General features: G+C 42.6%; 1 protein-coding gene across 1 annotated transcript in view; it reads left to right on the top strand.

Annotated features, from left to right (window-relative positions):
* galnt1 (UDP-N-acetyl-alpha-D-galactosamine:polypeptide N-acetylgalactosaminyltransferase 1) overlaps nucleotides 1-25,821 on the top strand; it is a 46,988-nt gene that overhangs the window by 5,455 nt on the left and 15,712 nt on the right. The window contains exons 2-4 of the mRNA XM_029115675.2: nucleotides 14,957-15,067; nucleotides 23,858-23,997; nucleotides 24,109-24,277. Of these exons, the coding sequence (XP_028971508.1) occupies nucleotides 23,859-23,997; nucleotides 24,109-24,277 (308 nt within the window). The 5' untranslated portion in view covers nucleotides 14,957-15,067; nucleotide 23,858. The remainder of the gene's footprint in view (nucleotides 1-14,956; nucleotides 15,068-23,857; nucleotides 23,998-24,108; nucleotides 24,278-25,821) is intronic.

Raw genomic sequence — 25,821 nt, 5'->3', positions numbered from 1 at the left:
AGACTGGGTGACTGGACTTGGTGTTGGGTAGGATTGGGTTTCCCCAGCCACCTGGAGCCCCCAACACAGGAATGCCATTGTTCCCTTTGGTTTGTAGCTGGAGCACTGAACCCTGCATAGTGGGGTTGGGGATGAGTCTTGGATGTCCCAGACCTTGATGAAACATTGGTATATTGCGTGGTCAGATGTTTATTCATAAAAAAATTTAAACGCAGATGCCTTTCAATAGGAAATGCTGGTGAAATGGTTTTTGATATCTTAAATCTTTCAACATTTCTAAATAGGCCTAATGCGAATGTTTTGTTTAAAAGTTAGGCTAATTTGAAAGCAAAAGTAGGACGCAATTTATCCCCATATGGCAACATACTTTAAAAGGTGGGACCTACTTTTGGTCAACATCTTGACAAAAGTTAATCTACTCAAACATGCCTGGGTGTGAGATCACTTTTTGCTAATTGTTTTCGGAGGAGCTTGGCAATTTTGAACAGGGTACTCATGATTGAAGAGTGGCTTCAATCATGTGGAGTAACGAGTAAGATTTTGCTGAAGTTACTGCTTTTATCTGCCATTTGAAAACTAGTTTGAAAATGTGAACGTGAATATATGGTGTATTTGTCTGAATGATGCCCTGTTGTTGACAACATGATGAACCGTGCAGGATGGTGTTGGTTCTTGAGAAGCCTGCTCCTCCCTCACCTCTTCGGTCCGTTGTCGTGATAAGCCGTAACTGGTGCAGTCTTTCTTTAGTTAATAGATCCATGGTCAGTTTTGGTAAGCTGATTCTAGATCTGTGACCACAGAAGATGGAATACTGTTGTATACTTAAGTATTGATGGATTCATGCAACTGACATGATGTGAGATTGTGTCACGTGATGACATCGTTACTGACTAGTAATATGATCTCACGACCTCTTTCACACAACCAGTAAGTGGTTATATCTCTGAAGAGAACTGCTGCCAGCCAAAAACAGTCTCTATCCTTCAATCTGTTCTGTTTCTTCTGCCTGTGGTGTCAGGAGATCAGGTGTCACATTAAACATGAATTATTAAAGATTATTAAGAGACCGATGTGGTGAACTCTTGGCTGATGCTCATCAGAACTCTGTTTGTGTGTAGACAATGAATACACACACGACCACTTGCCAACCCTATGCATGCATGTTGTTCACACACCTACAGCCCTAGAGCCTATTTTCATCTTCAAAGCACAGTTTTTAGGAGGGGTTATCCAAACTGCAAGTGTATTCGGGCTGAGATCAGCAAATTATGGTTTTCTTTTTGATCAGTCAGCTTTTAGTTTAAACACTTTTTCAAACCTTTTTGAATACTTCAAGGAATTCTGAAGTGATTTCAATTGATGAATTTATGAAACATGCTTGTATTTCTTTATTAATCTAGAAAAGGCACTATTTATTGGGAGTGAGTCTGAACAATCTACTGTAGGCTTCCATGGACTCACTCTTCTAATGTAATTTTGATTACATATGTTCCCTGAATGTGCTCCCTGAACAAGACTGCTTAGATATGAATTTATACCAGGTGTTTGAGGCACTGATAATATACTGAGTACAATAGAGAGGGGGAATGAGTTGGACAGAGGGATGGATATTAAAGGAAGAAGGACTGAGACTGAAGCGTGGATAATGAAAGAGAGGAGTGAGACAGAAAGATGGAAACAAAGTAGAGGAGTGAGACAGAAGGAAGCATAACGACGGAGAAGAGTGAGAGAAAGATTGAGTAAAACAGAGAAAGAGGAGTACACCACGATACCGTGCCTGCCTGTCTGTGTGTCCTATACGAAAGAGAGACTTGCATCGAAATGACTCAGATTTGCCTTCTCCACACACAAACACACAGGCAGGCACCAACTGTTGGACACTAGGGCAATGCTCAACAACCCATATGTTTTGGCTGGCTTGTGTGTCCCTTGTGTGTGGTTGAAAATTGGCTAAAGCTAGCTAACACCATGTGGGAGGGTGTGATGCAACCTGGGAAAGTCTCTGTGTGTGTGTGTGGGGTTGTTTGACCGTGTCAGTGTATTTATTGCAGAATGTCACCCACGCAGTGGTGTCACTGACAGCCGGCCCCGCCTTGACCCCACCCATGGGGATCCAAATTGTTTATTGAACCTAGAGCCTGCCCTGCCTATGCAATTATAGTCTTCTATAGTCAAGCTCAAATGATGTTGTTAGTTATATTTTCCATCAGTGAAGGCTCTCACATCCTAAAAACGGTAAAAACATGGGTACAAAGATATGTGTAAAATCTTGTGACATTTATGGTTCTTTCATGAATAGAATGGAACATTATGTTTATTGTAGTGACTGGGGACATGTAGACTAGTGGTTAATATTGACTGCCAGACATGTTGCTGGTGTCAGGCAGAGGTTGTCTTTACCAGTCAGGCAGAGGTTGTCTTTACCAGTCAGACAGAGGTTGTCTGTACCAGTCAGGCAGAAGTTGTCTGTACCAGTCAGACAGAGGTTGTCTGTACCAGTCAGAAAGAGGTTGTCTTTACCAGTCAGAAAGAGGTTGTCTTTACCAGTCAGACAGAGGTTGTATGTACCAGTCAGACAGAGGTTGTCTGTACCAGTCAGAAAGAGGTTGTCTTTACCAGTCAGACAGAGGTTGTCTGTACCAATCAGACAGAGGTTGTATGTACCAGTCAGACAGAGGTTGTATGTACCAGTCAGACAGAGGTTGTCTGTACCAGTCAGAAAGAGGTTGTCTTTACCAGTCAGACAGAGGTTGTATGTACCAGTCAGACAGAGGTTGTCTGTACCAATCAGACAGAGGTTGTATGTACCAGTCAGAGAGACCAGTCAGATGCACTGTATTTTGGTATGTTTCTCTCAGGTTTCCTAAACCCCCCCTTTCAAAATGACTCATTATATTCTTACAGTATTTCTGTAGTTTTGGTATTCTAGTGCAGAGCTCTACGCTGACATTTTCTACAAGGAGCTCATGTGCTTGTAATCTGAATATCTGGGCACACTGAAATACATTTAGGAGCACAATTCAGTGTTTGGGGTAGAGGTTTGTCTTTAGCGCTGACAATTAACCAAAAACAATTGCAGCATTAAGGTGACGTTTATGGTTTGCACAGAAGCACCTTAGTTCCTGTCAGCTGATAATCAATCCAGCGAATAACACAGTGTACGAAACATGCTAAAATGTATTGGCCTGAGATCTTGTTAAGTTTTAATTATGGCTAAACAGGTTTGGGCTAATTTGTTTTTGATATTTTGCAGTGGAACAGGTGAACTTTTGCAGTGATATTTTGCAGTGGAACAGATGAACACCGCACAATGAGAGCAGATACAATTTTAAGCATTTTTAGCTGCATATGTGTTTTAGTTTGACATTCAGATCACCTCAACCCAGAGGACCGTAACCCTACACTCTCCCTCCTAATAAACGGAGCAGATAGACCCTCGGTGTCCTCCACAGTGACAGAGTAAAACTGCCAAGCAACATGTCTGTAGAGGATGGACATACGTCCATGCCTAGCTTCAGCATTGCCACAGTATATGCTGCGGATGAGTGTCCTTCTCTCCTTCAGCATTGCCACAGTATATGCTGCGGATGAGTGTCCTTCTCTCCTTCAGCATTGCCACAGTATATGCTGCGGATGAGTGTCCTTCTCTCCTTCAGCATCAGTTTCAGAATGAGGTACGACCCCAACAGGAAAGGCCTTGTTTCCATGGTGACCCCACCCCCATAGAGGAAATGGAATGTGTCCAAATTCTGCTGACTCATGGAAAAATACACACACACACACACACACACACACACACACACACACACACACACAGATGGCTCTCCACTCTGGGTAGGATGGGTCTCTGGACCTCCAAGTAGTGCCATCTCTGCCTTGCAGTACAGCTGCAACATGTGTCTGTGGCCAGGTGTTCAAACCCTGGTCGTGACATGCTACTGGTAAAATGTTGACATCTCAATGTTGCTAGATTTAAACCCCAAGCCGGCACGGTAAAACATTCTGCCCCTGTGGAAGAGAGTCAAGCCTTTGTTTTAATTGCTGTCGTTCTTTTACCGAAAATGCCAATACTTACCATTCATACTTACCCAGTCATACTTACCTTGTGGAATATTAACATAAATGATTCATCTTGTGTCTGTGGGTGTCTGTGTGTCTGTGTGTGTGTATATGGGTGTGTGTGTGTGTGTGTGTGTGTGTGTGTGTGTGTGTGTGTGTGTGTGTGTGTGTGTGGTGGGTGGGCTGGGGGCTCCAGTCTGAGCAGTCTGCTGTTCAAGTGGTGAAAGCCTGGAGCAGACTGGATTTAGATAAATGAGAGCAGCGCAGTACACTCTCTCTACAGTTCACACTGAGACAGTAGCTTACTATTGGACTGACCTATTGTGGTCATTCTTGTTCACAATGACTAACATCTTTCCTCAAAAGTTGTTTCAGACCGCTGTTTTTTTTGAAGAATGGAGAGAAAGTGGGGGAGCAGAGATTGAGAGAGAGGGACCTTTCTTTCTCCGTCTTATCTGTGTTTCTTAATGCTTTCAGACGTTAGAATGTTTATATAATCCCCTTTCCAACAGGGTTTATTTTTACATCTCCCTTGTCAAACTTCACTTTTGATATATTCATCGATTTTGCTGGGAAAGAGTAAGGGACCCGGTTGTTATGTTAACGTGAAAATCTGCGTTTTCATAAATATTCTGTTTATTCCATTTAATTTAGGTCTTCCATCCACTGGTTTTATGTCTTCATATTTTAAAGGGAATGTTATCAGATTGCAATACTTGTAAATAATGACCTTGTAGCCTGTTAAGTTTCCTGTTATCGTGAATAAAATGTTGGTTAATTTTATTTTAATATATTTTATGCAGATTCTAAGAAACATCATAAAGCAAATCAAAAATGTTGTTAAAGTTATTGAGACCAGTGGTTCTCTACCTTTTACCTCCAAGGCCCCCCTGCATCCAAGAACACTCAGGACCCCCTTTACATGAGAGATGAAAACCTCTGTTTTGTTTTCATTAAAGTAGGCTATTACAAAATGTAATGTTTTCATTGTTTATAAAAAAAAAATTAAGTCACTATAAGCCTACATTTCTTAATTAACAAAAAACTAAATAAAATGAAAATGTTAAATGAATCCAGACAGTGCCAAAGCTGCTCAGTGTGAGGTCTGCTGCTGGCTTCTGGAAATAATGTGGTCAATGTGTGGAGATCTTTGACAAAGCAACATGTCAACCTCAAGGGTTAGTCTGGCCCTGCATTTAGTTTTCAGGGCTGTCTATTCAGTCAACGTATCTATTCTTTTCTTCGAGACCTTTTGAAAATGTTAGTAGTCAACCCTGTGCAGAGAAATTAAATGATCAGCCACTGCAGAGTACATATTACTGAATTGCAAATCACACATAAAAAAATGGCGTTCTGATTGGTATTTTGCTTTAAACTCAAGATAAATTATTAGTTGGTATTGGTTTATGCACAAAAATAAACTGAAATGCTTGCTTAAGTATTCAACCGATGAGCTGTGGAAGCTCTCATTTGACACATATTAAAGACATTTCTCTTTTTAGGCCACATTTTCATCACTATTGGCCTCCACCTGTGAACTATTGATGTTGCTGTCACGTTATCTGGCAAAAACAAGCCTCTCGAAGAGTCCTTGGTCAGGCTGTGAATTGGAAAAAAAGATGAAGACCAAAGAGGATTTTACAGAAGTTAGAGATAAAGCAATACAAACACTGCGTATGGAGGCGGCAGCATCACGCTGAGGGGTGCCAAAGGAAAGAATACCTGCTTCAGTCCACGTAAAAACGTCAGCAGGACAATGAATCCCAAACACAAGGCCCAAGCAAGTGGCTCAAGAGCAAAAAGGTGAATTTCCTACAAAGTCCTGAATTCAATCTCATGGTTTTATTTAAAGATTGCAGAGACACACATTTCATCCAAATAAACTTAACAACCTGGAGCAAATCTGACAAATCTTCTAGGCCCCCCTGTGGAGAACTAAAAATGTTTACAAACAAAGCAGTTTGGATATTTTTGGGTGGCGAGTGGCAAGTTGAAACACACAGGAAAGATGACTTAACATTTAGATAGCCCTGGCAAATTTGACCTGAAGATATGCGTTGATCTTTAGTTTGTTTTACCTTCATTATTATCTAGTTACTGAGAGATTCGGGAGGTGGGACCTGTAGACCGTCACTGACACACACAAGCGGTGTGGTTGAAGGTACTGAACAACAAGTACTTGTACAATATATCGCAAGGCACACTACGTGTCCAGTCTAGTCAAGAATGCAGACCACCCCTACCGGCCTTGTTTCAAAAATCAACCACCGGCCCCGTAAAGTGACCACAAACATCGGCAAAAATGGTTGCCAAGAGGTCCTAAATCACGGCCTTCATAGGCGGTTGACAATGATGTGTTGGAATTGTCATCATTTTCACTTTTCTGTATGGATTTTGACTCCATAATAAGGTGTGATTGAGCTTGATTTTACACTTAAATTACTGAGAGAAATCGAACCTTTAACACTATTCAGCTTTGGTCCAGGAGGGCTGAAACACTTCTGATTTTTACTTTTACCTATTTTTTATCTGCACTGACCTAATGTGACAGGTCTGAATCAGTCCCTAGACAGTAGGAAAATCAGAAGAAATGTGGCCCTCCAGGACAGGAAATGTACAAAAAAAATCCTAATGAGGAATATATAGTCTGAAAAAAATAAATCCAAATCATTTACGCCTGGATACCTTTCCAGAATAAAGAAACGTTTGCAGATAGTTTGTGGGATCATAATATTTGTGTTTTATATAAACGTTATCCCTCTCTCTGTTTCTCTTTGTTTCTCTCTTTCATCTGAGAGTGGGTCTACCCAAGGTCCTTTTGATAAGCGCACATACCCTCTCAGCCAGCCACTGACCTAGAGAACAGCAGACCCATTGTGTGTGTGTGTGTGTGTGTGTGTGTGTGTGTGAGCCGATCAGCAGCCGGCTCAGATGTGGGTCAGCAGCCAAAGAACATTATGACTTTTTTGGAAGTCTCTCAGCTCTCCTTCCCACACTACTAGTGTGAAAAGAAGTTTAGAACAGACCATCAAACGTACACAACCAAATACCAATACCACACCTCTGCAATTCCAATTACAGGTCTATGTGTGTGGTTGGAGCTTTGGCTGAATGTGGCTCTGTAAAGAGGCACTAAATGAAATACTGGCACAATTAGCTGAGGGTTTATAAGGCCTCTGTGTGTGTCTGTGTCTCGCAGATGATCGTCAGTACAGCAGCTGACCGACAGTTGGGTGGTTAATTCTTCAATATGACGTCATTGACGTTTGTGTGTGTGTATTTGTGTGTGTGTGTGTGTGTGTGTGTGTGTGTGTGTGTGTGTGTGTGTGTTGTAAGGCCGTTCTACAGGGCTGATCGTGTTGATATATCGACCTGCCCCATGGTCTTCTGGGTATTTACTGAAAGAGGACATGTGTGTGGTCGTGTGACTAAAACCACACTAAGCACCATATCTTTGGGAAAAGGAAGCCTGTGTGTATTCATCATTTCCCTTCCTGCTGGTCTGGCTGATGAGGAACAGGGATAGGGAATTGGTTACCCAGCTGGGATCTTTCAATGTTGGGAGACTTCATGCTCATGTTAGGAACTTGCAGAAAACCTTTCAACTTGATCCTTTTAACGTTAGTACCAAAAAGATGGGAAGAGAGTTGGAGCAGAGCAAAAGAGGCGGAGAAGTGGACAGGAGGTGGGGAAAAAGAATGGTGATGGGACAATGAATCAAAGGGAATAAATGAGAGGCGTAAAGCGGGAGACGTTTTTAAACCTAGGATGTGATTTTGCTTACAGGATATAGCCTAGCTAGAGGAGGACAGAAATGGCCTGAGAGTTGTTCTGTAGGTGAACTGGTGTAGATGAAGGCACTCTGTGTCATGGTGGTTTCCTATTCTGTGCTCACCACTCTCTGTAAACAGGAAACAGCTCTCTGTCTTTCCATCTCTCTCTCGCTCTCTGTCCCTCTCTCTTCCTCTCTGTCCCTCTCTCTTCCTCTCTGTCCTCGTCATCTCTCATGATGTCTCTCTCTCCCCAGGCTGTGTGGAAAACTGCCATTACTGTCGTGTTAAATTACTGTTCTAGAAGTTGGAAACCTCCTTTTACCCACTGCACATGGTTTATTCCTGTCGTTTATTCTGGGAATTGGTTGTCCTGTTGTCCCGATGTTCCTGTTTTCCCTATTTTTCTTCTCAGGGGACTCCCACTCCCAGGAATGTGTCAGTAGTGCAGTAATGATTGAACATCTCTCTGGAGTTAGGCCTATCTCTTGTTGTGGTTGTGTTCTGTGGCGTTACCTTAACATCTATGTTTGTGTTGGGAATTGCCATTCTTTTCTAGGCATACGGGTCAATGATGTGGCATTTCAATTCTGGTGCCCAAAGCACAGTAATAAGGGACAAAACATCACTGTGAAAAGACAACTGCACTGGCACATGAGCTCAAACTCCCACAACAGACTTCATAACACTCACAGACACAATAGATATAGTGGCATGGTCTAACTCGTTGGTGACTGTCAGACAGCTGTTGCTACAACAGTTACACAGCAAACTCTCTTCACATTACAAATCTCTTTTTTTCTCTACCATCCATTCGTCTGTCTTTCTCTGTCTCTCTTTCTCTCCCTCTGTTTCTCATTCTCTCTGTCTCAATTCAATTTCAATTTAAGGGCTTTATTGGAATCGGAAGTATTTGCCAGAAAATATTTATAATAATAAAAGCTATAATAAAATACAGACATTAAAAACAGGATGAAATAATGTATAACCAGGCCGATACCCATAGCCAGTATTCATATACCACATCCTCTTGGTACTGATGTTTTGTCATTTCTGTACATGTGTACCCTGGCATTTATTTAATAAAATGTTGCTTCTGACAATGCTTTTTATTTCAGCAAATGTGAATTCCATAATAAAGTCATCTTTCTATATATTTTAGCAATGAAAGTCTCCAAAATAAGTCTGATTTTGAATAGAAAATGTATAAATGATATGGTGAATGCACATTCCCTTTCTGTAATTCTACTTCATAAAATACCTTGATAGAAATGTAGTTAATAAGGTTGGTAAGGTATTTAACTCTCAAAGCTGCTTTTGCAAATGCCATTGTTGGTCTTTGTATCACGAGTAATTTGCTAAGGAGTAATTTGTTTAAATTATCTGTTTCTGAAGATTGAGTGCACTAACTTAGTTTGCAGAATTAAAAGCACTTAAATCTTCTAAGCATGGCATCCAGTTAGCCTAACAAGTAACGTGGTGTGTTTCTGCTTAACACGTGACTAAACTGGTTGACACCTGACTAACCTGGTTGACACCTGACTAACCTGGCTGACACCTGACTAACCAGGCTGACAACTGACTAACCTGGCTGACACCTGTCTAACCTGGCTGACACCTGTCTAACCTGGCTGACACCTGACTAACCTGGCTGACACCTGTCTAACCTGGCTGACACCTGACTAACCTGGATGACATCAGTCTAACCTGACTGACACCTGACTAACCTGGCTGACATCTGTCTAACCTGACTGACACCTGTCAAACCTGGCTGACACCTGACTAACCTGGCTGACATCTGTCTAACCTGGCTGACACCTGACTAACCTGGCTAACACCTGTCTAACCTGGCTGACATCTGTCTAACCTGGCTGACACCTGTCTAACCTGGCTGACATCTGTCTAACCTGACTGACACCTGACTAACCTGGCTGACATCTGTCTAACCTGACTGACACCTGACTCAAAATCCTCCTGATTTTCGAGTCTGGAAAGGGTGTTAAGTTGTCAGCAAGTGGCGGTGATAATGAAGGGGGTGTGGCTTCTTTGTCTTCCGCTGGTTGGATAGCTCCATTTTAAATAATAATGCTTGATTTTTTACTGTAGCATTGCCCCAAGATACCAAAACGTATGTGATAACTTCAACAACATGTTTGTTTGCTTACAGCAGACTGCTGGGATGATGCAGAGTGTACAGATAGCATAGCGATATTAGAAGACAACATGACTGACAATACCTCTCTTTGAATTTTAAGAATAGCAAGCAGTTCACAACATGTAGAAAGCCTCTTCATTGCTTAAGCAGGAGAGGAAGCTGTTGCATCTCGTGTGGGTGTAGCTTGTGGGGCGTGGTTTTCACCAAATAGCTTGTAAATTAGGACCAATCAGAATGCTCATACATTTCCTATTCTATTGTGTCACACTGAAACATTGAAAACCAGCACGCATGTGAACTGAAACAACGGAGGGAGAAAAGACACTGGCTTCAACTACATGCTCTCTATCCATTCCGGTCTGGCAGATGTTAGTGCTATGTGCTCTCTCCCCTCCATGCACACTCAGAACTCAGTACTGGAATGCCAAAACGCTGTCAAACAGGAGATTTAAAAGTAGCTTGAGGATTCTACAATGTTGATTCATAATTCAACATTTTATCATGTTGATTAAGCTTTTGTTGCTTGTTGGGGTTCAGCTCAAAAAATAGAAAAACATTTGTTACAATTCAGATTAGGACATGCACAAAGCTCTCTTAAAAAGTATAACCTTGTTCTTTTTCAGCTGAATCAGATTTATTTGAGGCGTTCAACACACCATAGCTAGCTATTTATTCTGAGTTATTTCTTTAAATGTGTTCATTCTGGTTCACATGAAAACATATAGCATCTGCGTCTGTATGATCTGAGGAGAATAAGTAGCTCTAAAGTGGTCATACATTTTGCAGGTGGTTAGGAAGTGCCGCTTTGTTTCCACCTCATTTTGTGGGTGCTGTGTGCATAGCCTGTTGCTAGCCAGGTCTGCCTATGGCAGCCTCTCGGTATGTTCACAGGTATGGTTCTTCTTCATTTTGTGTCTGATACAGTAGTCAGCTATTCTGCCACTGTGTACCTTTTGTTTAGAGTGTGGTAGCATTCTAATTTGCTTCGTTTTTCCGTAGATCTTTTCCATTGTGTAAAAACGTTTTCTTTTTGTTTTCTCGTAATTTGGTTTCATCTGACTGTGTTGCTCTCCTGGGGCACTGGGGTCTGTTTGGGTTTGTGAACAGAGGTCCAAAATCAGCGGGCTTAGGAGGCTCCTCTCCATGTTCATTTCTAGATTCTCGTCTCTCTCACCCTCTGTTTCTGTTTGTCTCTTACTCATTTTTGTGCCTCCAACCTCTTAGTGTGGTTGCCCCGGTGGTTCTATGGGAAATGTTCATGAGGTTTCTGGTCACTCTCTCTGGGTTGTGGCTGTGGAGAAAGTGTGTGAGAGGGAGGCCAGGAGGGTTCGACAGAACTTCCTAACTGATTCTGAAACTAGGGCCTATAGAAATTGAAATCAGGACTACTACCATATTTGGAGCTAATTATTTTCTGTGTTACGATGCCACAACAGGACTCATCTGTATGCTCCTACTCTCCTGAATTCCTAACACTTCTAATACTCCTACACTTCCAGCACGCCCCCATGTCTCTCGCCCTTGTCAGATTTACGACCGGAATTACGTTTATACAGTCATAATGGAAGAAGGGCAGCGTGGGAAAGGAGGAGTGAATGGAGGGGAGAGAAGAATGGTGGAGGACAAGGAGTGGAGGGTGTGAGCGTTGACTGGATTCTGTGGTGCTTCTAGGGCTGGGCGGAGAAAACGGGAGGGGAGGGAAAGAAGAGAGCAGAGGAATAGGGGAGGGGTTCTAGAGAGTAAAGTCATAGTGAATGTGGGTTTGTGGTTTTGAGAAGGACAGGAGGGGCCTGTTAATCACCATGACAACTATGAAGTGCAGATGGGAGTTGCACTGTGCACACTGGAAACAGAAAAGCAGGATACACCCACAAATACACAACAGCAATTGTTCAGATTTGCTCCACATTGTTCAGGTTGGTTGGACAACACTTGTGCAATGCAGTTTTCAAATAGTCCCACAGATTCTCAAATTCTCAAAACATGTTTTTAGTTGAGTGGTTTACATTTTTGCTTTTTCCTTGTGCTTGGGATTATTTCCTCCTAACCTTCAGTTCTAGAGGACTGAAGCAGGTTCTTTTGCAGTATTTCCATCACATTTTGACTAGATGCCTGCCAGTCCCTGCTGAGAAGCATCCCCACAGCATGATGCTGCCACCATCATACATAGCTGTAAGGATGTTTTTTCTGGGCAATGTTAGGTTTGCGCCACACACAACACTTAGTTTTGGCAGAAAAGCTCACATTTTTATTTCTTCTGACCGCAAAACCGCAGCTGGGTCACTCTTGTGCTTTCTGGCAAACTCAATACAAACTCTGTAACAGCTACTTCAACTCAGTATCAGCTCCTTCCATACCACTCTCCATTACGAGTCAGTGTACCTAGGTGGTGTGATAATTGATCCAACTGAACTGGAATTCCCAAAATGTTGTTATCTTGTAAAATATTATTTGGTCTTCAGTTTCAAAGCCTGACAAAGGATCCGTCTGCAGTGGGGTTTATATGCATAAAATGTGACACCAACTTTAAAAGTTCCCAGGTGGAAACCAATGATAAGGTCCTTTTTAGAAATAAAACATTGTAAAGATCTACAGTTCAGTGTACTATTTGTAATTCAGTAACATTAGTTAATTGGTTAAGGGTCTGATTTCGTTTGCCGTGCACTGTAAGTAATCTAAATAAAATGATATCGGATGACATTTATGAGTAAATTGCATACTATGTTTTTTTTGTTCATCCAAGACATATGTTGTTTTGAGCTCATGCATATGGTTCACATTTGATGCATTTGTGTGACATGAACATGTATGTTTTTCCGGTATGTTGATGCTGTATGCCTCTGCGCGTGCTTGTTATTGCACATATGAGACAGAACCTAGTACAGTATTTCTGAAAGCCATGAGTCTGTTTGTGAGGGAGAATGTGTACTATATTATGGAATGTGGAAGCTGACCAGTCTGTTGTTTATGAAATAGGTTTTTGGAAACCCTCCCAATATGTCTGCCAGTTTTGGAAAGTAGCCCAGTGACAGCTTCAGAGAAAACCCCCTGCTATCTGCTGCAATGTTATTAACACCTTTTCAATCTGAGACATACAAACACGCGCACACACACACACACACACACACACTGGATAAGAGAGTGCAAGCTGGCAGGCATTGCACAGCGAGCCACCAGCTTGAGAATGTGGGGAGACAGAAATGAGAGGATCAGAGAGATGTCAGCTTATCCTTGGTCTGATGTATGCAGGTTAGTGACAGATGATTACAATGCAGTGTAGTAGTATAGATGCTCTCCCTCGCTTGTCCTTCTCTAATCTTCACATGGATTACACACTAGACACACACACATTGAGCCCTTTTCCATCAGATTCTAAAGGAAAGCTGTACAATTTTACTGCAGTGCAAACCTAATACGTCACACATATGAACACACACACACACACACACAGGCAGGATAAAGCCCCTCTACCCCAGACTGACGTCTTGGCTGTTCTGTATGTAGGACAAGGACCATCTCGCTTTCTCTCTCTCTCTCTCTCTCTCTCTCTCTCTCTCTCTCTCTCTCTCTCTCTCTCTGTCTCTCTCTCTCTCTGGTGGGTTGATTTCTCTCAAAAATAGCAGAATAATCCCCTAAAATGAGCAGCTCCAAGAATCCGCCCCTCTCGTCCCTCCATCTCTACTGCCCATTTCCCTCTGTCTGACTTCTAATCTCTTAGTCTATCGGCATATTATTAGTCCACTTAAACTTGGCCGGATGAATGACAGGTCTGATGCTGACTGATATAATCCTACTCACCCTCCCACCTGCCGGTTATTCAGTGGGATATTATGGCCATGATGCGTCCATGGGAGGAACGGGTGAAGGAAGTATGTTTTAGCCTGTTGGGTGACACAGCTTCTCTCATGTCTTTCCGCCCCCCTTTGTGGCCTGCTCTCTCGCTCCAGATGACGTCACACCTGCGTGGGGGGGATGTGATCAGAACCCTGGGTTGGGTGGGTCGGGTCAGTTTTGGAGTGATAGGTTCGGGATCGTAAAACCGCTACGGGGAACTATTGAGACAGAGAATAGGACTAATGACAGCGCAGAGAGGACTGAGAGACAGATCAATGCACTGTGGCCTCTTAAGCCTTTCTGAACTCTTAAATAGCAGCACCTTTTGAAAATATTACAATTTTTAGTAAGTCGGAGCGCTCTCTGAATACCTGCCCTTGCATTTTATTTTGGCTGGTTGGATATTCAAAAATAATATGGGACATTTTAGAAAATGTAGTATGCTTTAAATGCCAGGCTGTCATGCTCATTTCAGTTTATAATGTAGTATAATTGGAAGCATGCTGTTTTCTCAGTGTCTTTGACAACATTATTGGCTGATAATCAGATAAGGGGATGTGCTGTACCAAAACAAAGTGGAACTGGAAGGAAACAACTTAGATGAGACCTTTTCTGTTAGGTTGAGCCTAGTATGTATATACATTTGTGTATATATTTTTACTAAACAGTAAGTTCTATAGTATAGATTTATTTGTGCATAGTATGCAGTTCTAGTAAGTAGTGGGAAAGTAACCTTTCGGACATGGCTAATGTCTTAGTTTTTTTCCCACTTTAAAGAACTATTCCCATGTTGTTGCCATGGTGTTACCACTCTGGGGATGGTTCTTAACCAGGGCTATGACCTTAACAAAACTGTTTGTGGGAATGCATTATTATTATTTATATTTTTCACTTAAATAGAGTGAAACGATGCATGCACATCTAGATTTTGATGACACAAAATAAACGATTGCAAAAACATTTGGCACTAAGTAGCTATATTTTCAGAGAAACTAGACTATTTGGCTAGCAGCCACCAAAAGTTAATTACCATACCATGTATTTCTTGCAAAGATCATTTGCATTGAAATAGAGTAAGTTTTGTAACTTACATGTGAGTATCCGAAGGATTTACCACGGTGTGTTTCTTTGTCTCTAGGGAGCATGTCTGAGTGACAAGGGAAGGAGAAATTGGGATCTCTGAAGGTCCTCCCTTGCTGGTGGAGCCACTGTACATCTGGACCGGAGACCCTCTAAAACAGCTGAACAGGTAGCTGTGTGACTGTGTGCTCGCATTTGTGTTTTACTTTTTTTACTATTGCCGACATCACAAGTCGGCAAACTCTTCGCCGTTTGCCGGTGACTCCACTATATGACAGAGAGAACAATAAATACCGATAGAGGACTGCTGGCGGAAACAGCTCCGAGGAATGGAGCAGTTATTCCACCAAAGTGTGTGTGTGCCTGTGTGTGTTTCATCGACGTGTTTCACTTATGTGCTTAAATTGGATTTGCCGCTTGATGGGGTTCATGAATGGTAACGTGTAACCTAAACCCTGTGTGTGTGTGTGTGTGTGTGTAACACACCTCAGAGACATCGTCACCACACCTGAATTAGAAGTTGTTAAAAAAAACAATTATCCAGGCGAGTTGTGGGTTATAAGGCTACCCCTCTCTCTGTGTGTGTTGTGTAAGCAGCCCTTCTCAGGTTGGAAGAAACACCCCGACAGCACAGCCATGCTAACAGTAATGCATATTGATTTCAGTCCCAAAATGCCTGAGTGACTAGAGATAGAAATGTTTCATTCCACTTTGTGTTGGTGCCAACACAACGTTGCTTTGCATTGGTAATCAATTTTACTTGGCTTTTTATTGCCACTGTGGGAAGTTCCAGTCTTCGTAGACATGGGGAGATAGTATAAATGAGAGAGAAAATTGCCTTATGGTACATAATCACTTACATAATGTTTCAATTACCATTGTCATGTAAAGGCAAGCCAAGAGGGGGTTGTGGGCCTGAAACAAGAGTTACGTGCTTGCAGCAACTTGACCAGCCCTTTATCAGTGTGCAGATGTCTTTTAATTCATAACGCAGCCAGTATCACTTATATTTAGTTACAGCAAGACAAATAATAACAGTAGGATACTTGCCATTGTTTTGCTCTTCCTCTGCCTCAGTCACCTTAGACTCTCATTCAGACATTGTGTTGTGTGCTGAGAAACTCCTAAACACAGGTGAATCTGAAACTACTGGACGAAAGCTTGAACCACCAGTTTAGAATACAAAATACTCTATTGTCTTCCCTTCATTTCAGAGATACAGTGTAGTCCACAAGTATTCAGACAGTACATTGGATTTGAAATAAACAATGAGGTTAAAGTGAAAAACATTCTATTTCTGGAGTCATTGTCCGACTGCAAGATGAAGTGCCATCCAAAGGGTTTTGAAGTTATTGGTTAGATCTGAGCAAACAAGATGTTTCTGTACACTTCAGAATTCCACTGCCAGCCAAACATACCCAAGCTTCACAGATGACATAGCCTCACTCTTACAACAGTCTGGTTCAGGTTAATCTGTCCATACATCACTCTTACCTCACTCTGGTTCAGGTTAATCTGTCCATATATCTCTCTTACCTCACTCTGGTTCAGGTTAATCTGTCCATATATCACTCTTACCTCACTCTGGTTCAGGTAAATCTGTCCATATATATCACTCTTACCTCACTCTGGTTCAGGTTAATCTGTCCATATATCACTCTTACCTCACTCTGGTTCAGGTTAATCTGTCCATATATCACTCTTACCTCACTCTGGTTCAGGTTAATCTGTCCATATTTCACTCTTACCTCACTCTGGTTCAGGTTAATCTGTCCATATGTCACTCTTACCTCACTCTGGTTCAGGTTAATCTGTCCATATTTCACTCTTACCTCACTCTGGTTCAGGTTAATCTGTCCATATGTCACTCTTACCTCACTCTGGTTCAGGTTAATCTGTCCATATATCACTTTTACCTCACTCTGGTTCAGGTTAATCTGTCCATATGTCACTCTTACCTCACTCTGGTTCAGGTTAATCTGTCCATAAGATATAAACAGACCATTTTGTTCCTGCGACATACCAGTGGGTTGTATTTTGTCATAAAATCTCAGAGGCTATGCCCTCAGAGGTGATGTGTTCTCTTTATTGTGCTCTTAGACACATCCATGCCTACATCCTGGAAAATGTTCTTGATCTGATCAACAGTTGAAAAGGGGTTTTTCATCACAGTTAAAAGTATTCTTTGGTTATCCCCTACAGTTGTCTTGCGTGGTGCATACTTGTTTCTTCACAATGTACCAAACAATTGTCTTTCACACATCTATTTTTTGCAGAGAAGAGAGAATTTCTCTTACTGAGTGACAGACTGACTACCCCTTGTTATAGTCACCTATATTGATAGTTATTGTATCAATGTCATTCACGAATGTAAGAAAACAAATTGTTTTTGTGCCATGAAATAAACTAGCTTTGTCAGTGTAAAGTTCTTATTCAGATTCACTAGAAATTGCTCAATTCTTATGACTATTCCAAGTAGTTAGTTAGATACTAGTAAGCCTATTACTGGCTAATTAGCTGTTAAAACGACCAGTGGCAAAAGCCATATATTTCATAAATGCTATTTGTGGTGGAGGTAAATTTAATAAGAAATGTTAGTCAGTTTAAAACAATGCTTAATGGTATCTAGCGAAATATTCAAATTTTGCGTGATGTTAATGTGTGACAAAATCTAATAACCGACACTTGGCAAACGTATAGCACTGTGGTGTAGTGGTTAAAGACACAGTCACTCATGTGGTAGACCTGGGCTCGAATCCAGTAAGGGCAATGACATTTATGCTTTTAATTGCAGGCCGGCTGAACTAGGCTTGCCTGGTTTATTTTCTGGTTTGGCTAGGTTTCTGATTGATTTATTCAGATTTTTCTGAATAAATCAATGATGGCCTCCTTTACTGGTTTGGCACTTCTTGTGCTGTGGAAAGACAAAGGCAATAGACTCCAAAAGCAAATGCCACACATGTAATCACCTCTAGACCTTTTGTTAGCTCTGTTTTGCCTGAACAAACAGTGCAACTCCACACCAATTCATTTTGGTACTTTTGGAAATGTATGTACCCATTACTGTAAGTCGCTCTGGATAAGTGCGTCTGCTAAAATTACAAAAATGTAAATCTTAAACATTTCCTTTAAAATGGGGGCACTGTGTGTAAACGGTTTACAGTTTATGAATGTAAATACCCTGACATTTAAGCTGACAGTCTGTATTTGAACCTGTTTGTCACTGTTTAATTTCAAATCCAGTGTGTTGATGTACAGAGCCAAAACGTAAAACATGTGTCACTGTCCAAATACTTCTGCTGTTTCTCTTTTCCATGACGTTCAGCAATGTTAAATCTAATGCTATTGGTCTTCAGTTAACAGTTTCATCATTTTCTTTTTTTTCAAAAGATTTCTTGATTCTCTGTAAGGTGGCTTTGATGCCCTAATGTTTCTGACAAACACAGCCTTAATTGTTTCAGACATGTTAATCAGCTACACTCAGTGATATGCTTGTTTGATTCCTGTAGCTGGATGTACAGTACTGTTTGTTTTTGTGAATTACGATTCTTTAGTACTGTTTCATGTGCGTTGTTGCTTTAATAAGTTGAATTCGATCCAGTCGCATTCGAATTTACTTTTCTCAATGCCCATTGGAAACACCCCATGCCCATATGGTCAGAGTTACAGCCCACCAAAGTGATATCTCTTTAGCGTTTAAATGTTAGCTGGTGGGGTCAGGCAGCTGTGCGGTCCTACCTCTCCCTCCCTGTGCCTGTCTGTTTCCCTCTCTCCTCTCCATGTATGAAGTCTCCCATGACGGACTGACCTGACACTGAACTGTAGTCACGTCCTAGAAAGAGCCTACAAGTGTGCGCATGTTCTCTCAACCTTGAGTCACACAAGCACACTATCTTATGGTTAAACGTGCATTGGTGATGAAGTATATAAATACATTTTACCGACATGAATAAGATTAGTTTTATTCTGTAACATACCATTATATTAAACAACTCAAATATCTTAACCTATTAGACTACATCTGATGATAAACACCTGGCTCTGTTGACATAGCAGTGCAGGTCTCATTCATTTGTTAATCAGATTATCATGTCTCACAATCTATATCTATTTCACCTCTGTTTTGTTTATAATGTCCTGAGGATTTGAGAAGAAAGATGGGGAAATTGAGCCTATCTATTTAGTAGGTAGCCTTTTAGATCGTGACACAATGCAATAGTGTTAGCCTACTTGATAGAGCTAATATGTCTTTGCCATTGGGAGATAAAATGTATTTCGTTTTTTGTTTTCATGACAGAAAAGTTCGAAGCAACTTGATAGAGACAGAGGAATCATTGCCAGGTGTCAAGTGGGGTTCGGTGTCGGGGGCTTAGATTCTGTTTAGGAGTCCGAACAATAATCATGTTTTGACAAATGGGTTCACTGACAACATAATGAAAAACAAAGGTCCAAACTTGATGTGTCACAATCTATTCAAAGATTATTTGAAGTACTTACCCTATAAATAGAATATTTCCAGTGTAGATGTAGTGTGGGGGTGACCTAACAACAGAATGGTGTGGGCGTATACCAGCCAAAAATAAGAATGTGTGTAGACAGCTGATTGGCCAGCTCATCCTCCTCAGGTTTTAAAAGTGTTTTTTTTCTCCAATTTATGCTTAGCCACATACTGTATAAAAGGATTGGATTAGTCAACAACATTATTTAACTATGATAATGCACAACCAGAACGGTATCTTTAGGGAGTTCTGATGTTATGACAACGCAAAGCACACTCATACTTTAGTAGACACACACACACACACACACACGCATACTGTAAAAACACACATACTGTACACACAAACATAAACACTGGCAGAGCATCCCATTGGGGACATTCCTCATAGCAACTCAATAAATGGTTGAACACTGAAAGTCTCCTCCAAGACTCAGAGGATCATTATTCTCTGGCTGTAACCGACGGATTGCCAAGTAGTTGTGCAATCCCCCTCGAAAGGAGGATTAAACCAGCAGAGAGGGGAGAGGGCTTTCTTCTGTGAAGGCAAGTAGTGATGGCAACGGCTGTTGAAAGGAGAAAACGTCATGGAGAGAGGGGGAAGGGATGGAAAGAGAAAAGAGACAAGAGATGGATGTTAATAGATGTGAGGAGGACATGAAGAGGGAAAGGAGAGATGAAGGGGCCAGAGAATTACAGTAGAGAAAGAGGGAGGGCTTTAAGAGAGAGAGGGAGGTGGGTTCAGCAGAGAGGAAGCGAGATAGGCTCATCTGTGTAGTGTCAGATGGAAAGTCTGTTTCTGACTGTTAAACAGAGACGGCAAGAACCACTAAACCTGTCATATTATATAGACATTGACTTGCGCGCGCACACACACATTACTGCTGGGCTTCCAAAATCACAAGTTTCATAGAACCTATACACACACTCAATTTCAATCATTTAATTTGATAAACAAATATCTCAATGTCCCAGTATGTTTTGATGTTTGGGGGCAAAAAGGCTGCGCAGAACATGTGAAACAGAGCAGTATTTGGACAACAGCCTTGCCTTTGGGAGGCCTGCAGTCTGGAGTGACAGGCCCGTGGCTGAGACCTACCTAGACCCAACCATATCCAAGCTTTCTACACAGGGCCTGTACTCAGTGTATGCAAGCCATTAACGGAGCAGATCAGTTCCTAAATTAGCAACTCCCTCTGGCCTGCCCAGTACGACAATATCTGGCTTATTAGGCATGCAAGAAAAAAACATAGAGTCAAACCTTGGCGCTTCTAAAAACATGCTGTATATGAATGTGTGCTGTTGTTTAGAACACAGCAGTAGATAAGTCCACAAGGCCGTCATGCCTGGTTGTATACCAGTCCTTCTATGACTGGCAGCCATTATAAATGTGCCAAAACATGGTTATTTCCTCTAAAACACACAAACAGACAGAGACACACATTGAGTGAGCCTAGAGCTTACGTTAGCAGAGAAGAGATCCTGGGGTGTCTCTGCCATGCCTGATTAGAAATGCATTCAGTGGAGCAGGCAAGCTAAAGGACAGTGTCCCTGCCACATGCCCCCGGAGTGTGTGTGTGTGTGTACATATATTTCTATCCCCCTCAGAGCGTTGCTGTCTCTTCCTCTTAATTCCAGTGACCATGCACGCCACACAGAAACCTAACAATCACGTGACTACCTCACCACAACTGTAGAACAACCATGTGTGGAGAAAGAGCTTGTAGATAAGAGTTTATGCATCCATCTGGATGAAGTGATTAGGTCATTGAAGGTCAGATGAGGTCAGTGTAAACTGATATTGTCCCAGTACCAACTTTGGATAGAGGGTGATCGGAAATAACAACATTTGAGAGAAGATGAACAAGAATGGAGAGTTTGTTTGGAAAATACCCAGTTCAATTGGCTACGAGTCAGAAATACACTGTCCTAAAAAGGAAACATGTAATCATCACAGTATATCACCAAGTCAAGTTAAACCTCAGGGATATCAATCTGTCCAATCTGTCAATTTCATCTGTTTTCGTAAAAATGAAAGTGAGAGGCACTGGAGAGGCAACAGCAAGACAACCCCCAAAAGTGATTAGTTTTGCACGTTGTGGCCACAGACAATTGCTCTCTCCTTATCCTTCCTGAACGATTATTCTGTAGTTTAGCATTTTGCTCGTGTCCTTGTCACTACTGGTAGCATGAGGCTGTACCTGCAGCCCATTCAGGTAGCACAGGTAGTCCATCTCCTCCAGGATGACACATCCATACGTGCCGTCGCAAGAAGGTTTGCTGTGTCTCGCAGTACAGTCTCAAGAGCATGGAGGAGATACCAGGAGACGGGCCGTTACACGAGGGGAGCTGGACAGGCCCGTAGAAGGGCATCAACCCAGCAGCAGGACCTGCCAGAGCCCTACAAACTGACCTCCAGCGGGCTACTGGTGTGCATGTAGTGTGGTGTGACCAAACTGTCAGAAACAGATTCCATGAGGGTGGTATGAGGGCCAGACGTCCTCTAGTGGGGCCTGTACTCACAGCCAAGTACCGTGCATGTCGATTGGCATTCACCAGAGAACACCAGAATTGGCAGGTTCACCATTGGCGCCCTGTTCTCAGAGATGAGAGCAGGTTCACACTGAGCATGTGACAGACGTGAAAGAGTCTGGAGACGCCGTGGTGAATGTTGTGCTGCTTGCAACATCATCCAGCATGATCGGTTTGGCGGTGAGTCAGTGATGGTCTGAGGAGGCATATCCTTGGAGGGGCACACAGAGCTCCACGTGCTAACCAACGGTACCCTGACTGCTGTTATGTACCGGGATGAAATCCTCAGACCCATCGTCAGATCTTAAGCTGGTGCAGTGGGCCCTGGGTTCCTCCTGGTGCAAGACAATGCCTGGCCTCATGTGGCCAGTGTGTGTAGGCAGTTCCTGGATGACGAAGGCATTGATGCCATTGACTGGCCCTCACCTTCCCCAGACCTGAATCCAATTGAGAACCTCTGGGACGTTATGTATCGGTGCATCCAATGCCACCAAGTAACGCCACAGAGCCAGACTTTCCAGGAGCTCACAGATGCCCAAGGACACCATCCGCCAATCGTTTGGTGATGTTGGTTTCCATTCACTGTTGTTACCTCATTTTGTTCTCAACAAATTACACAATGTACAGTAAAGATTTTGGTGTTTATTTCCTTAATCAAGACCCAATGTGTGATTTAAGTGTTCCCTTAATTTTCTGAGCAGTGTATATAGCAAGATAAGGCTGTATATTTCTAGAGAAAGAAAGAGGTGGGCCTGTTGAATGTTACCTCTCTCTCAGCCCACGCTTTGTCACCCGGCTGCGGAGAGTAACACGTGTGTGTCTGTACACGCTGCGCCATGTAACACACACCTGTGAACAACACTCACACTCTTTGTATTTTACACACATCCTCTTACAAACACACACACACACACACACACACACATGCTCCACGCTACCAGTCTTCCCACTGGAGATGGAAGGGGAGACAAGCGTATCAACCTTTAATGAAATAAAATATTTAAAGGTAAGCCCGGGAGCTCTTAGGAGGAAAATAACTTGGGTAACTTTAGACTCTGACACTGAGACACGCTGGCCTCATCTGTTTAGTCACTGTTAACTCTGTGGAGGGGAGGCCACATTGGCATGTCTGACCGAAGAATGTCTTTACATTCCTCCTGATGAAACCAGAGAGGGCGATAGGAAGAGAGAGAAAAGAGGGAGACAGAGGGAGAGGCAGTGAGTGACCAGAAACAGAGAAGATAGAAAGAAAGGCCCACTGACAGAGAGGGGCTGTGGGAGAGTAGAGAGATGGGGTGCAGATGAATTTTAATGTAGTTGTATCTGACTGATTCTGGCTGCCAATGAAAAGCAATTACTTTCTCAGACGCGGGCGTGCGTTTGCTTGTCTGATGCTTATTAAATGCACAAAGCAATGAGGTTGGTCGATCTGTGAGAGTCACTGTGCTCTTCTGTTTGCAGCAGGAAGAGGTGTTGTGTGTCTGCTACAAATTTAGACATCACTGTGCTATCCCTGACTCAAACACAAACGAGAGACGACTGCATATATCCTGGGCTGTTTCTCAAAGTGTCGAGGTGACCTTTAGAAAAAGAGCTGAGAATAAAAAGAGATACAAAAAAAAGAGGCAGTAATGGAGGGTATTAGGACAGAAAGAGTCATTGGTAGAGAGGCAGCGAAAGGCTGGGAATGAGGGCGGAACGGAGAGAGACGCCGAGAGACGAAGACTGAGAGATTAGTTTCTGGGTATGGTTTTGGCAGCGGAGGAAAGAACGACGAGACAGGGGACACAGAGTTGGTTCTGTTCATTCTACGGTGTGTGGTTGCTGTGTGTGCGTAAAAGGAACGACCAGATGGTGGTTATGGAAGGTGGTCTTCACTCCTTCCTGCCGTGTGTCTAATGACCCCCCTCCTCTCTGGGCCCTGTGTAGAATGCGGAGGTTTGCCTACTGTAAGGTGGTTCTGGCCACCTCCTTGGTGTGGGTGATGTTGGACATGTTCATCCTGCTCTACTTCAGTGAGTGTAACAAGTGTGACGACAAGCGGGAGAGGGGCCTGCCCGGTAGAGACGGTGAGCACCAGCACGCACGCACACACATTCCCACGTACACTAAACCACAGAGTAACACGCACGCACTTCCCACTCACGCGCACGTCTGTGTTGTCTGCCTGTGATGTGTAGATACGGTGGCCAGGCCCAGGGACGGCCCGGGAGAAGGAGGTAAACCTGTGGTGATTTCTAAGGAGAACCAGGAGAAGATGAAGGAGATGTTTAAGATCAACCAGTTCAACCTGATGGCCTCAGAGATGATCGCTCTCAACCGAACCCTGCCCGACGTTCGCCTGGAGGGGTGAGGATGGATTACATGTGGTCAGGAGATAATCACTGATCACCTATTAATATAACCATCAATAGGGACTTATCGCCTGATCGTTGCCATGTAAGTTGTAGAAGGATGTTGCTCCTGTTATGCAGCAGGCACCACGTTGGCTCACTCCATATGTTTCATTGGACATACATATACACACACACACACACAGAGCTTACAGACAGACCGTGCACATTGCTGTGTAAAATGTGTTTCTCTCTCTGAGCTTTATTTGATTGCTGAGTGTGTTTTCTCCCAGGCTGGTCTCCGTCTACCTGCTTTTCCAATTAGCAGAAAAGACTTAGTCAATATCTGCAGTGGCTGGGCTGGAGGGCAGGACACACCTAGTCACAGACAAAACATTCAATCACAGCCATAGCCTGATGCTTTTATTGAACTCAATTAGTATTGGAAGGTGGGTTGGGTGGGTTTAGCCTGCTGGCTGGGTCTGACTGACACCAGCCTTACTCAGGCTGTTTCCAGAACCACACCTTCTGGCTGGATCTGCTGTTAGTGTGTGTGTTTAAACCGAACCAGGCTGTATTCCATGCTGATATCCCCCACAAAGCATTACCTCGTACATAGGCTGTACCTCATTACACTGCAGTATTTATTTGTCTACACTGCCTTTATTTTATGTTTAGGTTTAGTTTTTTTCTTAATTCTTTGGTATTTCTTCTTGGTTTTCTAGCATAGATCATGTCTGGAAATTCATGGTAGCACACGGTCGGGGTTATGTAATTCTGTGTGTGTGTGTGTGTGTGTGTGTGTGTGTGTGTGTGTGTTGGGAGGGACGGGAACATTCTCCAAAGACAGGTCACTGTTTTTAATGTGAAACATCTGATTCACCCTCCTTCAGAGCCCAATGCAGACTAAGTTGACTAAAGTTAATAAAACAGGGACTTAAGTTGGGACATTTCTACTTCAGTCCATGTTCAGTTAACAGTATCACTTTATTTGGATGGTAAAGATTACCATCTGTAGATAATTTACAGTTACTAACTCATGAAGGCTTGCTAAAGTTAAGGTTAGGGTTCGGTTTAAGTGTTAGGGAAAGGGTTAGGGACAGGGTGAGGTTTATGGTTAGGGTTAGTGTTTGTATCTAGTTTATTAAAATGTTGTTGATAGTCTGTAGCACATTTACAGATTGAGTACCCAAATAAAGGGTTACCGAGTTGACTTTTCTCCAGACAGAACAGTGCCTTTAGAGCAACCTGTGTGTGAGGTAATAGGTTCCATAGTCCGAACAGCTGGAGGAGGGAAGGTGTTCTGGCTGTTCTCTCTTTCACTGTGAGGGGAGGGAGGAGGGAGGAGCAGGAGATTTTGAAAGAGGGAGATTGAAGAAGGGAGATCAGGACGTATTGATGGGCGGAAGAAATATGGAGTTTAAGGAGTTTCTGGTGAAATAAGGAGTTGAATGTTCTCGGGAATTGTGAAACCTAAGTCATGTGGAATCAAAAGTATGCAGAAATTCATGAAAAGGATATGAATGATAAAATGATTCTCTTTTGATCTGTCCGTACTTC

This window comes from Esox lucius, chromosome 20, assembly GCF_011004845.1.
Source record: "Esox lucius isolate fEsoLuc1 chromosome 20, fEsoLuc1.pri, whole genome shotgun sequence".
NCBI lineage: Eukaryota > Metazoa > Chordata > Actinopteri > Esociformes > Esocidae > Esox > Esox lucius.
Note: the sequence above shows the minus strand (reverse complement) of the source record. Positions and strands in the feature narration are given on the sequence as shown.